Consider the following 17475-nt stretch of genomic DNA (forward strand, 5'->3'; position numbering starts at 1 on the left):
TGCTGACAAGTTTTGGTGGTTAATTACAAATACATGGCGTTTGTGCAAAATCAATCAAAATATTTTGTTTGCACCCTCAAGGTCTTATAAAACTAAATTCAAGCTGAATGCAGAAATTACATTTCACGTTGCTTTGTCTTTGCAAGGGGCACAATTCCTTCGTAAAAAAAGTTTGACACAAAATGTAAAGGGGACTGATATCGTCATAAATAATAACAATAGTAAACAGGCCTCCAAGGCTGTATGAACTCTCGACAGTTACTGCACGCACTCGCACTGGCAGATCGATCATGTGATAAAAAAACAAAACAGTAATGCATTTAAGTTCGGTAATTGTCAAAGACCAGTCTTCTCACTTGGTGTATCCCAACATAAGCATATAATAACAAACCTGTGAAAATTTGGTCGTCGAAGTTGCGAGACAATGATGAAACAAAAGACACCCTTGTTAGAAGAATTTGTGTGTGTTCAGATAGGAATAAAATACGTCTAAAGTATTTTATTGTTTTAGTGAGAAAATATCTCTTTCTCAAAAACTACGTTGCTTCATAGGGAGTCATTTTCCACAATGTTTTACACTATCAACTGCTCTCCAATGCTTGTTACCAAGTCAGTTTTTAAGTTAATATTTGTTTTGAGTAATTACCAAACGTGTACCTTTACAATAAGGCACGTAAAAGTTTGTTTGCAGTCAATGCAGCCATTAAAGGTAGAAAGGCCTACTTTTGTATTACGGTGTAATTACAAAAGTCCCTTTCATGCAAGCCACATACTCTTCAACAACAAGCTTGCAAATAACATAATTTCACTGACCCCCAAAACACTGAATAGAGCGATCGCACAAGACGTCATCGACACAGCGCCATCTTTGATGATGGAAAAGCACGTGTGTGTTGAAAAACACATTATACTAACAACCAATGATAGCCTTTCATACGTGCACGTGTCATCAAAGATGGCGGCCAATCTAAGGGTTCGTTACGAGAAAACCAAAACTTGGTTGCAATGGCCGGATGTAAAACCAAAACTTGATGCAATTTCGTTGCATTCATTCGCTTACACTCTCTACAGGGGAAACTGTTTTAGGGCGATCTCTTTGCAATTCCCTGTTGACATCAATGTAATGGCGACCAAAAGCAGTCTCAATGGGTGTATGATTTTTTTGTAATGGATTTAAGCGGATATCGTGATGGGGGTTGTGAATCTACTTTTTGCTGTATCTTTTTTATCATCTGCGGCGGTTGTTCCACTTTACTGCTGTAAAGCTAGCTAAATTACTATCCTTCTTGTTAATTATTATTTAGTGCGTATAGAAGTCTTCTTTTTGGTGATCAAATGGACTACTTTCGCTTGCTGTGCGCAGGCATCGCATGACGTAATGTTACCGTATTTGGTCATTCGGAAAACTGAACACGGCGGAAAGTTGAAACCGCCACACCGGCACCAAATCACTGTTTATTTCTGATTATGTATACCTTTACTTACTTGATTGATGGGAAATAAATCGACTAGATATTAATTGATTGGTTTCATTCAGTTGCTACTTCCCGCCGTTTGGCGTAACCAGAAAAGAATTGTCTGGTCGCGCCATTGTCCCAGTGTTGTTTATACTCTAGAAATGTTGATCCCTTACACAATTATTATAGCCACAGGTAGGTTGGGTAGCAACCCCCCCCCCCCCCCCCCCCCCCGTGAATTGTTCGGCGAATCGGCCTTCCTCCAAATTTTGTAAATGTTCCACAATATTTGTGAACAATCAAAGCAGAGCACTCTGACAAAACACCCCCTTTTTCAAGTAGATTTGTCTAATTGACCACTTATCATCAGTGTAAAATTGCTCATTGTTTGGCCCCGATGCATTTAAAGGCACTGGGCTTGGTAATAATTACTCAAAATAAGTCTATTTGAAAATTTACTTGGTAACGAGCAACGGCTGTTGATAGCATAAAACATTGCAAAAAACGACTACAATATATAGTCGTTTAATATGAGAAAGACTTCAGGCCTCATCAAGCACATGTGCAACAAGGGGGTTTTTTCTTTCATTATTCTCTTGCAATTTCGACGACCAATTGAGCTCAAATAGTCACAGATTTTTGGTTTTGTGCACTTTGGGGATAAACCAAGTGAGAAAACGTATCCACCTTTAAAACACGCCCTTCGCTTTTTACAACACACTTCCCGTAATTGCTCTCTATTGTTTCCACCAAAGACCCAAACATCAGTTTGGTGATACAACATATCACAATGAGTTTCCACGAGGAAATGAAACTGTACATCACATGGGAGGTCAATCAGAAATCTCGAAAAGTGTTAGAGCCTCGCCGTTTTACAACTCTCTGATTTTACATGGAATGTACCATTTGAAAGGAGGGGTAGAAGACAATTCATAAAAAAAAATATTCAGAGGTATGAGACCTTAAATTATCTTATTTTTGACTGTTATAACATCACAAATTAAGCCATTCCTCATTTTGTGGACCCTAGGGGGGAAACGTAGGAATTGTCTTATTTTGTGGACCCTAGGGGGAAACGTACAGAGGAAATTGTTTAAAGAGACAGCGATGAAAAAACAAGTATTGACATAGACTAATAATATGGGAGTGTGCGTTTGCACTTTTTTTTACCTATAGCACGATTTTTTTGTCAATAAAATTGGAAATCAAATTACATAGAGACTGCATTTTTAGTATGACTTTACCAACTCTTTATACATTATTTGTTCTCAAAATAATTCTTTAAACAATCTCAAAATTTGCAATAAACACGACTTTTAACATACCTTAAAGACACTGGACACTACTGGTAATTGTCAAAAACTAGTCTTCTCACTTGGTGTATCTCAACATAATTATGCTTAAAATAACAAACCTGTGGAAATTTGAGCTCAATTGGTCGTCGAAGTTGCTAGATAATAATGCAAGAAAAAACACCCTTGTCACACGAAAATGTGTGGTTTTCGAGGGTTGATTTCGAGACCTCAAATTCTAAATCTGAGGTCTAAAAATGCAGTCTCAAATTCTAAATCTGAGGTCTCTAAATCAAATTCGTGGAAAATAACTTCGTTCTCGAAAATTATGTCATTTCAAAGGGAGCCATTTCTCACAATTTTTTTATCAAATTCGGCAAATGAGCAGCCAATTTCATTTTCATGCGTTTGAATTAAAGCTGTTTCGCCTCTCCAGTTTGTTGCCGCGTTTCAAATTCAGAATTTGGCCAATCAATTTCGTTTAGAGTCAAGTCAAATTCCTTTAGCACTATGTTCAATTTAGTGTATTGTCATTCTTTTTCGAGACACACACGCCTCAAGAAGCGACTGCGAATTTGAATGCTGCTTTGATGAACTGTTAAATTGAATGATTTTTTTAATTAAATCGAATGAGGCAACATTACATTTGACTATTCATAAAACGAAACCGAATTACCCTTTTGAGTAGCATTCGATTTCGCGCGAAATAGAATAGCTTGATGGTTAAATTGGCTGCTCATTTTCCAAAACTGGCAGAGAGAAAACCTATACTATCAACCTCTCCCCATTACTTGTTACCAAGTAAGGTTTTATGCTACTAATTATTTTGAGTAATTACCAATAGTGTCCACTGCCTTTAATGTGAGGTATACCTTTGGGAGTTACTCCACAAATTAGTGACTGTAATAAAGAGTTACTTTGTGAACAGAACTGGAGAGCTTTTGACATTATAAAATACTGTTGGAATAATACAGTTTTAGAGAAAGAGGCAATTTCACATGTCCCCCAATTGTTTTAATTTGAGAACGGCTTCAGACATGGAGCCATTCTCAGTCATCTGAAAGCAGACAATTCTATGCAACAAAGGTGTTTGTTCTTTCGTCATTTTCTTACAACTTCGATAACCAATTGAGCCCAATTTTTCACAGGTTTGATATTTTATGCACAGGTTGGGACACACCAAGTGAGGTGAGAATATTGGTCTTTGACCGCAAGTATACCCTGAGAGGGCCGTATTCCAGATTCATAGCATAGACTTTTATTATTTCCCAATGGAAGTGCCCTTTGCAAATGGCCTTATTCTCTCAAAGATGAAAATTCCACATACAATCATGCTGGTTGATTTTGGAGGATTGAGGTAGTAGGGCACCCTACAATACATAAACTCACATTGGTTGATTTTGGAGGATTTGGGCAATAGGGATCCCACATACAATCACTCTGGTTGATTTTGGAGGATTGAGGTAGTAGGGCACCCTACAATACATAAACTCACAATGGCTGATTTTGGGGGATTTGGGCAGTAGGGATCCCACATACAATCACGCTGGTTGATTTTGGAGGATTGAGGTAGTAGGGCACCCTACAATACATAAACTCACATTGGTTGATTTTGGAGGATTTGGGCAGTAGGGATCCCACATACAATCATTCTGGTTGATTTTGGAGGATTGAGGTAGTAGGGCATCCTACAATACATAAACTCACTTTGATTTTGGAGGATTTGGGCAGTAGGGGTCTTACATAAACTCACATGTCGATTGATTTTGAAAGATTTGGGCAGTAGGGGGGGGGGCTACTGCAATATTGATATATTTGGGCGGTAGGGATCCTATAAACACATATTGATCGATTTTGGAGGATTAATGAGGCAATAGAAACTCATAGTAGTTGACTGGGATCACCTCTTCTTCCAGGTGAACTTTTTCCTTGCTCCTTTCTGGCCTGGTTTCTTCCTCTCTGCAATGCGTGGGTCTTTTGTCAGAAGACCAGCTGTGGAAGAGAACAAAGATTCAAGACATGGTATTGGCAATTGGTTGGTTGTTTTCGGGGGGTTAAAGGCAGTGGACACTATTGGTAATTACTCAAAATAATTGTTGTCATAAAACAAACTTGGCAACAAGTAATGGAGAGCTGTTGATGGTATAAAACATTGTGAGAAACGGCTCCCTCTGAAGTAACATAGTTTTTGAGAATGAAGTAATTTTCCATGAATTTGATTTCAAGACCTCAGATTTAGATTTTGAGGTCTCGAAACCAAGCATCTGAAAGCACACAACTTTGTGTGACAAGGGTGCTTTTTCTTTGTCATTATTATCTCGCAACTTCGATGACTGATTGAGCTCAAATTTTCACAGGTTTGTTATTTTATGCACATGTTGATATACATAAGTGAGAAGACTGGTCTTTGACACTTACCAATAGTGTCCACTGTCTTTAAAAATACTAACGAGATGCCCAAGAAGCATCGCAGACCGGCTGCAAAAAAGGTTGGCCGAAGATGGCACCACAAAACCCTATAAACTGTCACAGAACAGACTGGTGGACACAATCAGTTGACTGCAGATTGTACAACAGCACCCTGTAAAACCATGGTCCAGTGTAGACTACAGGATTTAAAATTACAATGTTGTAGTTTCTCAAACTATCCGCTGACTTCACAATGACAAGAAATATTGTCGTCTAGTTACTGAATCACAAATTCTTTATATTGTGCAATTCGTAATCATAGACGTTAAACCAATGTTTGTATAAGAGTGACTGGCTGTTACAGGCTTGATGTTTATATCCCCCTTGTGTGAGTTTGCCGAGTTCCCTGGATGGGAAGATCTAAATAATAATGAATAATAATAAACTTATATAGCGCCATCTATCTCAAAAACTAATATGAGACGCTGGAGAGGAAAAAAAACAAAAACAAAAAGTTTATACAAAGAAAAGGATCAAAAGAGTGCCTAATTAAAGTGACCTAGGAAACAAGTAGGTCTTCTAAACAAACAAACAAACAAACGCACGACAAACTGTCACAGTGCAGATTGGCTCTGATTGAACTGTAAATTTAAAAACAATACTGTCATGAAGTAGTATAAAAATCATCTTAACCTTTGTCAAAAAAATCTGAAAGTTGACGGAGATCAATTAAACATCTTGATGAATCAAAGGGCCGATAATTGAATGTGACGACTCACCTTGTCTCATTTTCTCTATGGTAGCATCATCTACAAAGCTGCGGAGGGCTTTGGCTGTGGCCAGCCTAATGGCCCCTGATTGGCCAGAGGATCCGCCCCCACTCACTTGACACTCTAGATCAAACCGGTTCAGCATACCAATGAAATGAAGCGGGAACATAACCTGAATTCTGTGGGATCAAACAAGTATATACAATAAACAAAAATTACCTTGGTTCGATTTCACAAACATGGTCCTAATTTTAGGGCTATTCCTTAATGCTAGTCCTAACTCCGGATAAAACTAGTCTCAACTCTTTGTGAAATCCAACCCTTGGGCCGATTTCACAAAGAGAGATTGATCTTAAGTGTAAGTACAAATCAGTCTTAACTGCTACACAAAGAGTGACATCACAGAACAAATCACTATGGTAATACTATGGTGACCCCAGGACTCCTTGAACTACTTCAGCTCAATGCAATTTGGCTGGCTCAATCAAGAGGTCAATCAGCCCATGCATATCTCATCATCAGAGAAGTTTGTTGCACTTTTTTTGCTTAAGCATTTTGTATATGAACTGATATTAGGGACCTGCAAGTTGTTAAGCCTACATACATTATATATTGTTAAGTGTGTATATTTCTGTCTTCTTAATCTGTGTTATGTTGTAATCATTGTTTTTAACTAATATTCTTATGTGTCAATGGAAACTAAATTTATGTATAAATGTATTTAAGATGTGGAAAATTGCACATTCTAAATCTAAAACATTCTAAAACATTCTAATTGTACATGAGATGAACACTTTTGCCCTTGCTTTAAAATGGAAAGAAAATAATGTAGAGTAAACTACTAAAAACCTATACAGAAAAAAAAGAAGGAAAACAATTGAAAAAAGCACACCAGTGATTAGGCACAAAAAATAGCACATTAAAACGAAAAATGAACCAATGAAAATTTTATAAACAACTACCAAACTTTTCAGTTTGGAACAGAACAAGCCAACAAAGGCTAGGCACACAACACATTTTCAATCAAATATTTTCAATCAAATCGGTAATTTCAATCAAGTATTATTAACCACAAGGGAAACTGAGTGGGTAAGTTTGAAAGGATTTGGGGTTGAACAAAGAATATACATGTAGATTGCTTTACATATTTCGTGAACAAAATAAAGTATAAAGAATTTGCCATTGTGGATTGAGGTTCAACCCCCACCCAGCCTGGGGCAAAGTTTGTGCTTTACCGCGCAAGCAACGATTTCATAGCACTGCTAACCCTAAGCACACCCAAAAGGAGTGCTAACCTTCGGTGCTTACTGTATGGAAATGAAAGACCTAACAATGCAAACAATTTCACTGTAATGGTATGCCATGTAACAATGAGTTTGAGTGGAGAGAACCAACTCATGTTTTACCCCTTGACCTTTGACCTGGAAAAGGTCATTTAAGTATACAAATATGTTTTTAATTTTCTAAAGGTCAGGTTTCTATTCACCTCAAACACAATCTTTTTTGACCTTGATAATTGACCTTGATAATTGAATTGATAATTACCATCTAATTTAAATATGCAAATTAGGTCACTTCTGGGTTGAATCTCTTGTCCCATTTCGAATATGTCATCAATAACCACCCAATAAACAAGAACCAACAATAAAACAAACTTTTGCAAGTTGTGTGACTCAAAAGTCTAAATCTGGTCCCCTAAAGTGCCCTCCAATTGCACTCACCTGTTTTCCAATGAGCCAAAATAGTTGATGAAGCTGCGACCATTGATGGCGACTTGTCCGCTTCCCTGGTCCTTGAGGGTCACCTTAGCGGAGGCCTCTTTCCTCCTACCCATTCCTGTGGAGTATGCTCTACCGGATTCATCGTACATGATCTAGAAGAGGAACAACAAAGAACCATGAGCAAGTTTGATCAAGAACTTACTTTCGATTCATCAAGTACACTTAAACCACATCATTAATTTGTCTGTCATCATGTAACATCAGGAATATTGGGAAGATTGTTCGCAAGTACTTGGACAAGAGTGCCACTTAAAAGGCCATTCATGCATTTGTTACTTCTCGCCTTGACAACAGCAACGCTCTTCTCTACAGTCTTTCTATCAACCATACATGTATTTTCCATCTTCAACGACTCAAAAACAATGCAGCCTTCATCGTGACACTGTCTAGAAAATCCTGTTCTACCAGCCCCATTCTGAAACAACTACACTGGCTCACTATCTCTCAACGAATCAACTTCAACCTGATGCTCATTGTCCACAAAGCTCTTAAAGCCATTGGACACTTTCTGAACAGAACAAAAATTAAAAGTTCACAGATTTACAAATAACTTACAGGGTTTACATAGGTAATGGTGAAAGACTTCCCTTGAAATATTATTCCATGAAATGCTTTACTTATTGAGAAAACATTAAAACATTTATCAATTCTCCATATCAGGAATAACGGATTTATTTTAAACTTATATCATGACATGGCGAAACGTGAAAAAAGGAGGGTGGGTTTTCCCGCAATATTCTCCCGACTCAGATAACCGATTGAGCCTAAATTTTTACAAGTTTGTTATTTTATATATAAGTTGTGATTCGCGAAGTGTGGATAATACTGTTTACCGATGTTGTGCGATTGCTTTAATGGCAATGCTCCCAATTATATCTCTGTACTTCAAGTTTACACCCCGTTAGGAATCAATCTTTGATTCAGTACCATGCTTCTCCATAATGAACCCAAGTCTCAACAATCCTGGGTTGACAGGTCTTTTTCTCTCTACCACTTGATTTTAAATCTTTTCTTTGTACCACAAAAATCAAATCTCTTCTCAAAACTGATCATGTCAAAGGTTCCTAAGGACTAATTTATTTGGGTCTTTTTGTCTTTCGTTTGTTTTTGGTTTTACTGCACCATTAACACCCAACAGGGTGGATTTGTGCTCATTACAATTCTTTATAATAGCATTACGAGTTGAGTTTAAACTTACTGGTTCAATGACTTCACGGCTTAGTACAGCGACCAGATCACGCCTGAATTTAACAACGTATCCCTCCGCCTCCTTAGCAAAGGGCTGCTGCAAAATTCTCTCCATCAGTGCGACAAACTTTTGATACTGGGGATGGAAACATTTAGGTCAAGGGTCAAATAGGCAATATTCAATGTCGCAAAACTCAAAGGGTATTGATACATTTGAAGGCGCGCAGTGCACTTACATCGAGCGACTGCACATGGTGCTCGCTGTGTTGCAATGATGTTGCCGTCTCTACCTCCATGGTTGTACGGAACTTGTTCTGATGTTTGGAGCACAGATCGAATAGTAAAAAGGGTGCAAGATGGGGACATCAAAAAATTTTTGTTTATATCATTGATGGCAGTTGTCATGGACTGCACTGATCTATTGTTGCATTGGGGTCGGGGATGGCACCTACGTGTACGCCCTCTGTACTTACGTCACTATCAGTTAGCTCTTCAATAATCATCCGTTCCAATCCGGTCTTCTCTTTCCACTCACTCCTCCCAAGTTCCCTGAAAATTTAAAAATCACACACAAAAAAAAACCCTTACAAGTATGGATGTCGTGGAAGAGTGGTTTAGTGAAGCGAACTAAATTTCTGGTGATCGAGTCATTATTATTATATTTGTTATGCAAGTCGCCAGACACACAAGGCCACTTCAAGGTGTGGACTACAATTATTTTTTTTCCAGAGGCCGTTGCCACCTACTCCTATGGCTGAAACAGGGTTACCCCTTTTACAGTCCATACGGATGTAGGCTTGGGTATCATCAGTCCGAAGCCTGGCTGGTAGAGCAGAAAGCACGTCCACCCCAATTTTACGTAGCAAGTGTCATGACCGGGATTCGAACCCACACTCTGCTAATCAAACACCAGTGCTTGAATCCTGTGCTCTAAACCGCTCGGCCATGACACACCATGACACATTATGGTTTGTGTTCGAATCCCAGTCTAACACTTGTGTCCTTGAGCACGACACTTAACCACAGTTGTTTCTTTTCACCAAGGGGGACATGGATTATTATGCGGGTACATACATGTCTGGTTCTTGTGATTGATTTAGCTTAGTAGCGCATATTAATTGTTTAACAGGATGTATGCTCCCAAGGGAGCTGAGATTTTTTAAGGGAATGAAATAAAGTGTCCTGTTACCAGGGGGTGAAAAAAGAGTTGGAGTGCCACGAGTGTCACTAAGGGACGGATTTGAGCGTTGTATAAGAAGCTACTCCGTAAGCAAAGAATAAAGAGGTAATAATAATCGAAATATTAATAATCTTTTTTTTTTTGTTACAGCCCTTTATACACTATGTCTCAAAGTGCTTCTCACATTATTACCCCTGATCACTGGGCCAGTTCATTCCTTTAAACCATCTCAGCTCCCTATGCAGGGAGTATACAGCCTGTGCTGCCAACTATGTAGCGCACAAGCTAAACCAACGGCACGAACCATCTCTGCCCTGACAGATAAGCATTAGGAACAGTTTTTTCTTCTTCTTCTGTTTTCAATGGCGCAACTAGAATAAGCGCCTTAAAAATGTCCTGCTGTGGAAAAGTTATCAGGATACCAGTCAAAAAATGGTATATTTTGGATGCTATTTTGGCCGGGTACCCTCATTCTGGTAAGCATAATTTTGTTGCGCTTAGCTCATATGTGAATATCTTACAGTTTCTCTGTGGTTGGATTCAGGAGTCCTTTCTTGAAGCAAGCGTCCTCGATAGCAATCACTCTCTGAAGCTCTGCATAGGTTTCCTGCATGAATACAAGACATGAAGTACATTGTCATTCAATATGTAGTAATGGGTAGTACATTGCAAGAGAATAATGAAAGAACAAACACCCTTGTTGTACAATTTTTTTTTTTTCAGATGCCTGAAAAAGGCTTCAGGCACTATTGGTAATAACTCAAAAAAATTGTTAGCAAAAAACTTACTTGGTAACATGCAATGGAGAGCTGTTGATAGTATAAAACATGAGAAATGGCTCCCTCTAAAGTAACGTCATTTTCAAGAAAGAGGTAATTTTCCACGATTTTGATATCTTGCAACTTCTACGACCATATTGAATTCAAATTTCACATGTTTGTTGTTTTATGCATTGTTGAGATACACCAAGTGAGGAGACTGGTCTTGGACAATTACCAAAACTGTCCAGTCTTTAATATTTGAGTGAAAACCTACTTCTAAAAAACTATGTTACTTCAGCTGGAGTCGTTTCTCACAATGTTTTATACTATCCACAGCTCTCCATTGCTCGTTACCAAGTACATGTAAGTTTTTATGCTAATATTGTAAATTACATACATTGGTTCGGTAGTTGAACCCCCAAAGCAAACCATTCAAGTGAATTATTCCTTTAAGTAAGTTATTGATAACATGTTAGTGTTTTTAGAGTAACATCTATTTGTTACAGTAACATCTGGGAAACTTTCTCCCAACGCTGTGATGCAACAGGTACATGTACCCGAAACCCAAACGCCCAAAAGGGTCCAGCCGTCGATTTCACCAAACTCTTCTAAACTTAGGATTAATCTTAGGACTTAGAACAAGTTAAGTTCCGTATCCATAGACCTTAGGCATGTTAGGGCGCATTGAACCCATCCTAAGTTAGGACGAGTTACTCGTCCTTTAAGTTAGGACGACTCGTTACTCATCCTAACTCAAGATAGGATTAATCCTAGCGTTTCGTGAAATCAGCTGCAGTGCTTTAAATCGAGTACATTGTACTCACATGCATGAGATTGTAGTAGTTAGGCTTCCCTGTGTAGAACATAGAGTCAAAGGGACGTCCATCCACTGCAAACTGGGCAGCCTTCTGGGGTGGGTAGATCTCCGTTGGTGGAAGCATGAGGGGTCGGGCGTTCTTCTCAAACAGGCCAGATGGGAATAAATAGCGGATTGACCTCTGTGAACAAAAGCGGTTGGTTCGAATCCTGGTTTAGTAAATTGTTTTTTTCATTTTAAATAATTTGTACTATATAAATGTGAGGTTAGAGATTTATTTGGGAGCCCAGTACATTGTTGACCTCATGTTTTTTTCTTTGTGCCATCTGACTCCCTCTCCCTCTATGCATGTATTTCTACTTCACTGCTTATGTTACACTTAGTTACCTGGCCAGGCTGTCCATATTTATTATGTTGTGTTGTCATTTAGCCTTCGAGAAAGACTCTGCTGGGCAGACCATTATTTATTTTGTGCATTTACATACATTTGTATACCATAGGTCCTTTTGGTTGGTAAGCAGTTTTTGCAACAGCAATTCTATTTTCCTCAGGATAGAGAATTTTTCATTTTTCTCCCAACCTCACATGAGGACTCAATCTTGCTCTGGTACTAACAGGGATTGCTCTCAGTCAAAGAAATCTCTCAGCAAAAACAAATCTGATTTTCTTGTTCGGGTTTATGGAAATTTTTACCAAAAAACACGCCAAGGTGGTCTTAAATAATGAATTCTGGAATATATCATAAAACAAATATATCGTCTCTTTCACGATATTTCAATATTTTCAAAACTAACATCGATATTGATGATGTTGCTTTTAATATCGTATCAAGGTGACATTATCATGGTTTTCCAGGCTTACATAAAGGGAGCCCTTTTTAATACTACCGAGAGAATGACATGGTGCCCTCGCTCTTTCAAGAACTTATTGAATAAATTGTACAAGTACTTACATTGATATCGTCTTGTGTGAAGGTACTCGGCTCTTCACCCATCATGTTAGCTAGGTGACGGCGCCCCCGCTCATACGCTTCCTGCTCCTTCTGAATCAACGAGTCTGTTCCATTGGAAGAAAAGGGGAATTTTTAAAAATTTTTATTATATGCCTTACATCAAACGGTGTTGTTTCTGACAATGTTTTATAATATCAACAGCTCTCCAATGCTTTCTACCACGTAAGTTTTTCTGCTAACAAATATTTTGGGGGTTGAACAAAGAATTGACTAGAGTGGGATTCGAACCAACGACCTCCGGATTAACGTGCCGGCGCTCTACCAACTGAGCTATCTAGCCCTATATTGGCGGTGTCCCTATTTTGTCAACATCTTTGTTCGGGGTGCCAGTCAGAGGCCATACAACTGTTAACTGCCGTGTAGCCAGGGATCACACCCAAATTACGATACAACCTGGGAAGCGACAGCGAGGGGATTCGGCACGTTAAACCGGAGGTCGTTGGTTCGAATCCCACTCTAGTCGATTCTTTGTTCAACCCCAAAAATCATTTCAAAATTTACCCAGGACTTCAGTTTCCCTTGTGGTTGATAACAAATATTTTGAGCAGTTACCAATTATAGCGTCCAGAAGAGCCTTTAATGAATGATGTATACTGTCTGTGCTTATTTCAGCTTGCCTTGTGAGTACAGAATTAACAAAGCAAGAAATTCCTGCACGCTACTCAAAAACTGGTTTGCCTTTCTCAGATTAAAATTTTGCGGTGAAACTACGTTATGGTTTCAAACTGTACATGTACATACCACTGTCTCAACTGCACTAGGAAAAGTTTTCGTATCACGCCACCACTTTTTCACTCGATAGTATTTTATTTACCTCAATGAGATACCCCTTTTTGTTAAAATGAGTGAAAAAGTGGTGGCGTGATACGGAAAGTTATCCCGCACTATTTCAAAGGGGGTAGCTTCTAACAATTTTCAAAGTAACAATCTGTGCCTGCTGCGCGCACATTGAAAGTGTTCTCACCATAGGCTGTGCGTCTGTCGTGAGCTGCAGCGATCATTGCAGACACCAGATCTTTGGATTCTGCAGACTGTTTCTCATCGGGTGATTGGGAGGTTGAGGAGGCTCGACGGACTGAGTGAGGAGCTGCCGACTGTCAGAATAACAAAAATGAATGCTCTTAAATGATGTACGTAGTCATAAGCAAAAACTTAGGTTAACTTTCCGCACCTCGCCACCACTTTTTACAAAAAGGAATATATATATCTCATTGAGTTAAACTAGATTATTTCGTTTCAAATGAAAAAGTGGTGGCGCCATACGGGAACTGTTGCCTTTTCCAAAACTTATATCTTGGAGGTGATGGGTTACATAAACACACACTGACACTTATTACATTAGAAAGAGTTAATTAGGAGTTAGACTTAGTCTTAACGAGTTTTCCAATAGAAAGTGCCCTTTGCCATTTGCAATGCAACCGCTGATTTCACAATGACTAGAATAAATATTGTCGTCTAGTTACTACATCACAACTTCTTGATTTGTGCAATTCATTCACTTTTTCACTCGTTTTTACAAAAAAGGGATATTTATTTTTAAAAATCAATCATCACTGCGACTGCATCAGACAGAGATGGAGATTGATTGGTTGTTTCCAGGGAAAAGTTTCCGTATGGCGCCACCACTTTTTCATTCGATATGAAATAATATAGTATCTTATTTACCTCAATGATATATCCCTTTTTGTAAAAATGAGTGAACAAGTGGTGGCGCCGTACGGAAAGTTATCCACCCTCCGGCCTTCCGGCCGTCGGGTCGAGGAGGGACGTTATCGCAACTTAACTCAGTCAAATACAGGCCAGAAATACGGAGTGTATTCACAGTTCCACATGTTATTCTTTACTTCCAAATTATCTCCATAAATACTGCCTTCCCCTTTTACTTACATACAACCCACCAGTTATCCTCTCCATTGAAATAAGGTGATAATTTTGTCGGAAACATTTCCACATCTGTCTGCTCGTGCAAGTCGCCATGATTGATTGACAAGAATTGCGCCCTTGGTGGCGCTGTTTGAGGGTAATTAATGGTCGAAAATTATTAAACTGCGCGAGCGAGATTTCTGGAACTGTGCGCGCATCTTCCGAACTTGTGTACCTACATCGTATGTCAAATTGGCAAATTGCGCATTTTGGGGAACAAAATTTCCGCAGCGCAGACGAATTGCAGAACCGCGCGTGACTCCCCAACTGACTCCTGAACGAAGGTGTTCACAAATAACATTCAACGAGGGGCTAAGAATATATAATAAAATTCATTATGATTATCCGCTCTCTGACATGACAGCATTTAGAGAATTGTCATCACACGAGTCTTCTACTGCCATTCGCTGCTAATGCTAGGTACAGTACAAGCATAACTGTCCCTGTTACTGTTTTTATTTAGTTTGTTGGGAACATAACTGACAACTGACTTGGCGCTGTTTTCGGACACTTCACTTTTGTTTTACCGTGGTGGGAGCTCTGTGTGAGCATTTTAACAAGTCGCTCGCAGCCCGGTTAAAAGGGCGGTCGGACTTCAAACCTGTTGTTTTTCCTGATGATGGCTACGGCAGTCGATTCTACAAATGGCTGTCCACCGGATTCATTCGACAGTGCTCAAATAGACACTGAGATAGAGAATGGGCAGTTCAGGTATGTATTCTATATTTTATTTGTATTTGTTGATCAGTGATTATCATTATTTCTGAACTGAACCCTCATTGAACATGCTTATTAGTTTGATGAACTATCAATCAAATGTGACAGCAATGTCATTCTAACTTTGCAAAAAAAAAAAAAAAAATGCATTCATAATTAATGCATTTTTTAATTGCTGTCTGCTTGCTAAATAATCTGCAAGAAGGCCAAAACACCACCCCTTCTAGCTGCCACAACTTTTTCATTCATTATGAATAAATAATTTTTGCTCTTTTTTGGGGGTAAAAATAAAGGAAACTTTCTGTATCTTCTAATCTTGCCACCATTTTCTCAACATTATTTTGTTTGTTTTGCAAACAGGAATATCTGGTTAACAATTCTGCAAGTTCGCGATAACGTAACCCTCGTCGGCAGGAGGGTTACGTTATCGCAACTACGTACAAGAAGGCCAAATTACCACTCATGCAGCCGATTTCACGAAACGCTAGGGTTAATCCTAACTCGACTTAGGACGAGTAACCCGTCCTAACTTAGGATGGTTCCAATGCTTCCTACGTATTTGGATACGGAACTGAACCCGTCCTAAGATGAATCCTAAGTTAGGAAGAGTTTGGTGAAATCGACGGCCGTCTTGCCACCACTTTTCATTTGATATATGAATAAGTTAGTATAACTTTAGGCCTAAATGAATTATTCCTATTGCTCCTGGTAAAAATTTTACAAAACTTTCTGGTTTCTGTATCTTCTAATCTTGCCACCACTTTTTCAACAAATTTTTGCAAAAAGGAAGTCTCATTTTAAAAGGTAAATTAGGCACTATTTTCATTTGCTAACGGATGAAAAATTTGTGGCAGGAACTACAATCTTTTTATGACAATGTTCAGATGTTATGTTTGTTCGTATCTTACATAGTAATAATATAGTTGCATCATGATTTTTGAGTAGCCAAAGCTAGTGCAGCATTTTGCTCTAAATAAAGTAATAAACTACAACAACAAAAATTAAAAATCATGCACTTTGAAGCACAGGATTCATCTTTTAATCTACAAATATTTACGACATGTACATGTAGGCTTAATTATAGCATCGTGACCTCACACTTTGCTAGTCAATTAGAGCGACAGTGTAGATCAGTCTTGGCTCTTTGAGAAATCTGCCCATGGAGATTAACCCTGACATGCCTGACTGAATGTAATTGAGGGGTATACATGTAATTGATGTAGAGAAATTGAGATTGAGAAGTGATTGACATTGCATGGTTTGGTGTTCAGGTTATCATTGGCGTTGCCATTCTGTGCATAATTTTGTAGAAAAAAACTTTTTGCCCCGGCACACAGGGCCCTATTTTATCGAGCTGCTTAGCAAAAAGATTTGCTTTAACATGAAGTGTTTGCCTTGATAAAAACAGGATTCCCGACAGCAAATTTCCATGTGATTTTCAGGATCTAAGCAAACTTTTAACAACAACAAGCAAGTATTCAACAAAATAGAAAGTTGGTTGGTAATCCTGTTTAAATCAAGGAAGAACTTTCTTGCTCAGCAAATTTGTGTGCTAAGCAGCTCTATGAAATTGGGCCCAAATGGTGTTGATGAAGAGTGGACCAATTACCTACTAATTAGTATTTTGTTAACAAACTACGTACATTGAGTTTTCACATCAGCAGCGTAATTGGGAACTTTTAAGGGAGATCAAGGGCTTCCACACACACATATTTTTTTCTAGAGCAATATGCCTACCAACAGCATGTAGAGGGAGCACTAATGCTGGCAATGTAGTTTGTATTCTTTTAAAAAATCCCACCAACACATAAAATGCAGTGACTGATTCCAAAGGAAACTTGCAAATTGATTTTTCTGTACAGTCCCACTTTTTAGTCGATCATGCTTGCATTGGCCCATTATCCTGACTAGTAACAGTACTTTTTAATTGAAAAGGTACGTATGTTCAAATGTGGGACAGGGGGTGGGGGCATGGGCATACAATGTAGGATCAAGGTTCATGGTTTATTTTTTCCACAGTAACATTTTATAACGGGCAATATTGTTTCAATTAATATAAAACAGTTAACATGGATAAGCTAGGAGGACATGAATACACTATAAACTTCAGGGGAGCTCACTAAATAAGCAATTTAAAGCTACAAATAAGCGGCCCCAAACAGGTACAC

General features: G+C 38.6%; 2 protein-coding genes across 2 annotated transcripts in view; one reads left to right on the top strand and one right to left on the bottom strand.

Moving 5' to 3' along the window:
• Positions 1 to 3894: 3894 nt before the first annotated feature.
• Positions 3895 to 14636, bottom strand: LOC117296579 (28S ribosomal protein S9, mitochondrial-like). The gene is made up of 10 exons (XM_033779596.1): positions 14555 to 14636; positions 13632 to 13761; positions 12608 to 12711; positions 11663 to 11836; positions 10599 to 10684; positions 9371 to 9446; positions 8908 to 9033; positions 7650 to 7801; positions 5938 to 6107; positions 3895 to 4741 (listed from the first exon to the last, which is right to left on the bottom strand). The coding sequence occupies exons 1-10, from the start codon at positions 14618 to 14620 to the stop codon at positions 4650 to 4652; spliced, it is 1176 nt and encodes a 391-aa protein (XP_033635487.1). The 5' UTR covers positions 14621 to 14636; the 3' UTR covers positions 3895 to 4649.
• Positions 14637 to 15182: 546 nt separating this feature from the next.
• The window catches only part of LOC117296532 (biotin--protein ligase-like), a 41879-nt gene continuing 39586 nt past the window's right edge, over positions 15183 to 17475 (top strand). The window contains exon 1 of the mRNA XM_033779502.1: positions 15183 to 15301. The gene's annotated coding sequence lies outside the window, so the exon portion shown is untranslated. The remainder of the gene's footprint in view (positions 15302 to 17475) is intronic.

This window comes from Asterias rubens, chromosome 11 (assembly GCF_902459465.1).
Source record: "Asterias rubens chromosome 11, eAstRub1.3, whole genome shotgun sequence".
NCBI lineage: Eukaryota > Metazoa > Echinodermata > Asteroidea > Forcipulatida > Asteriidae > Asterias > Asterias rubens.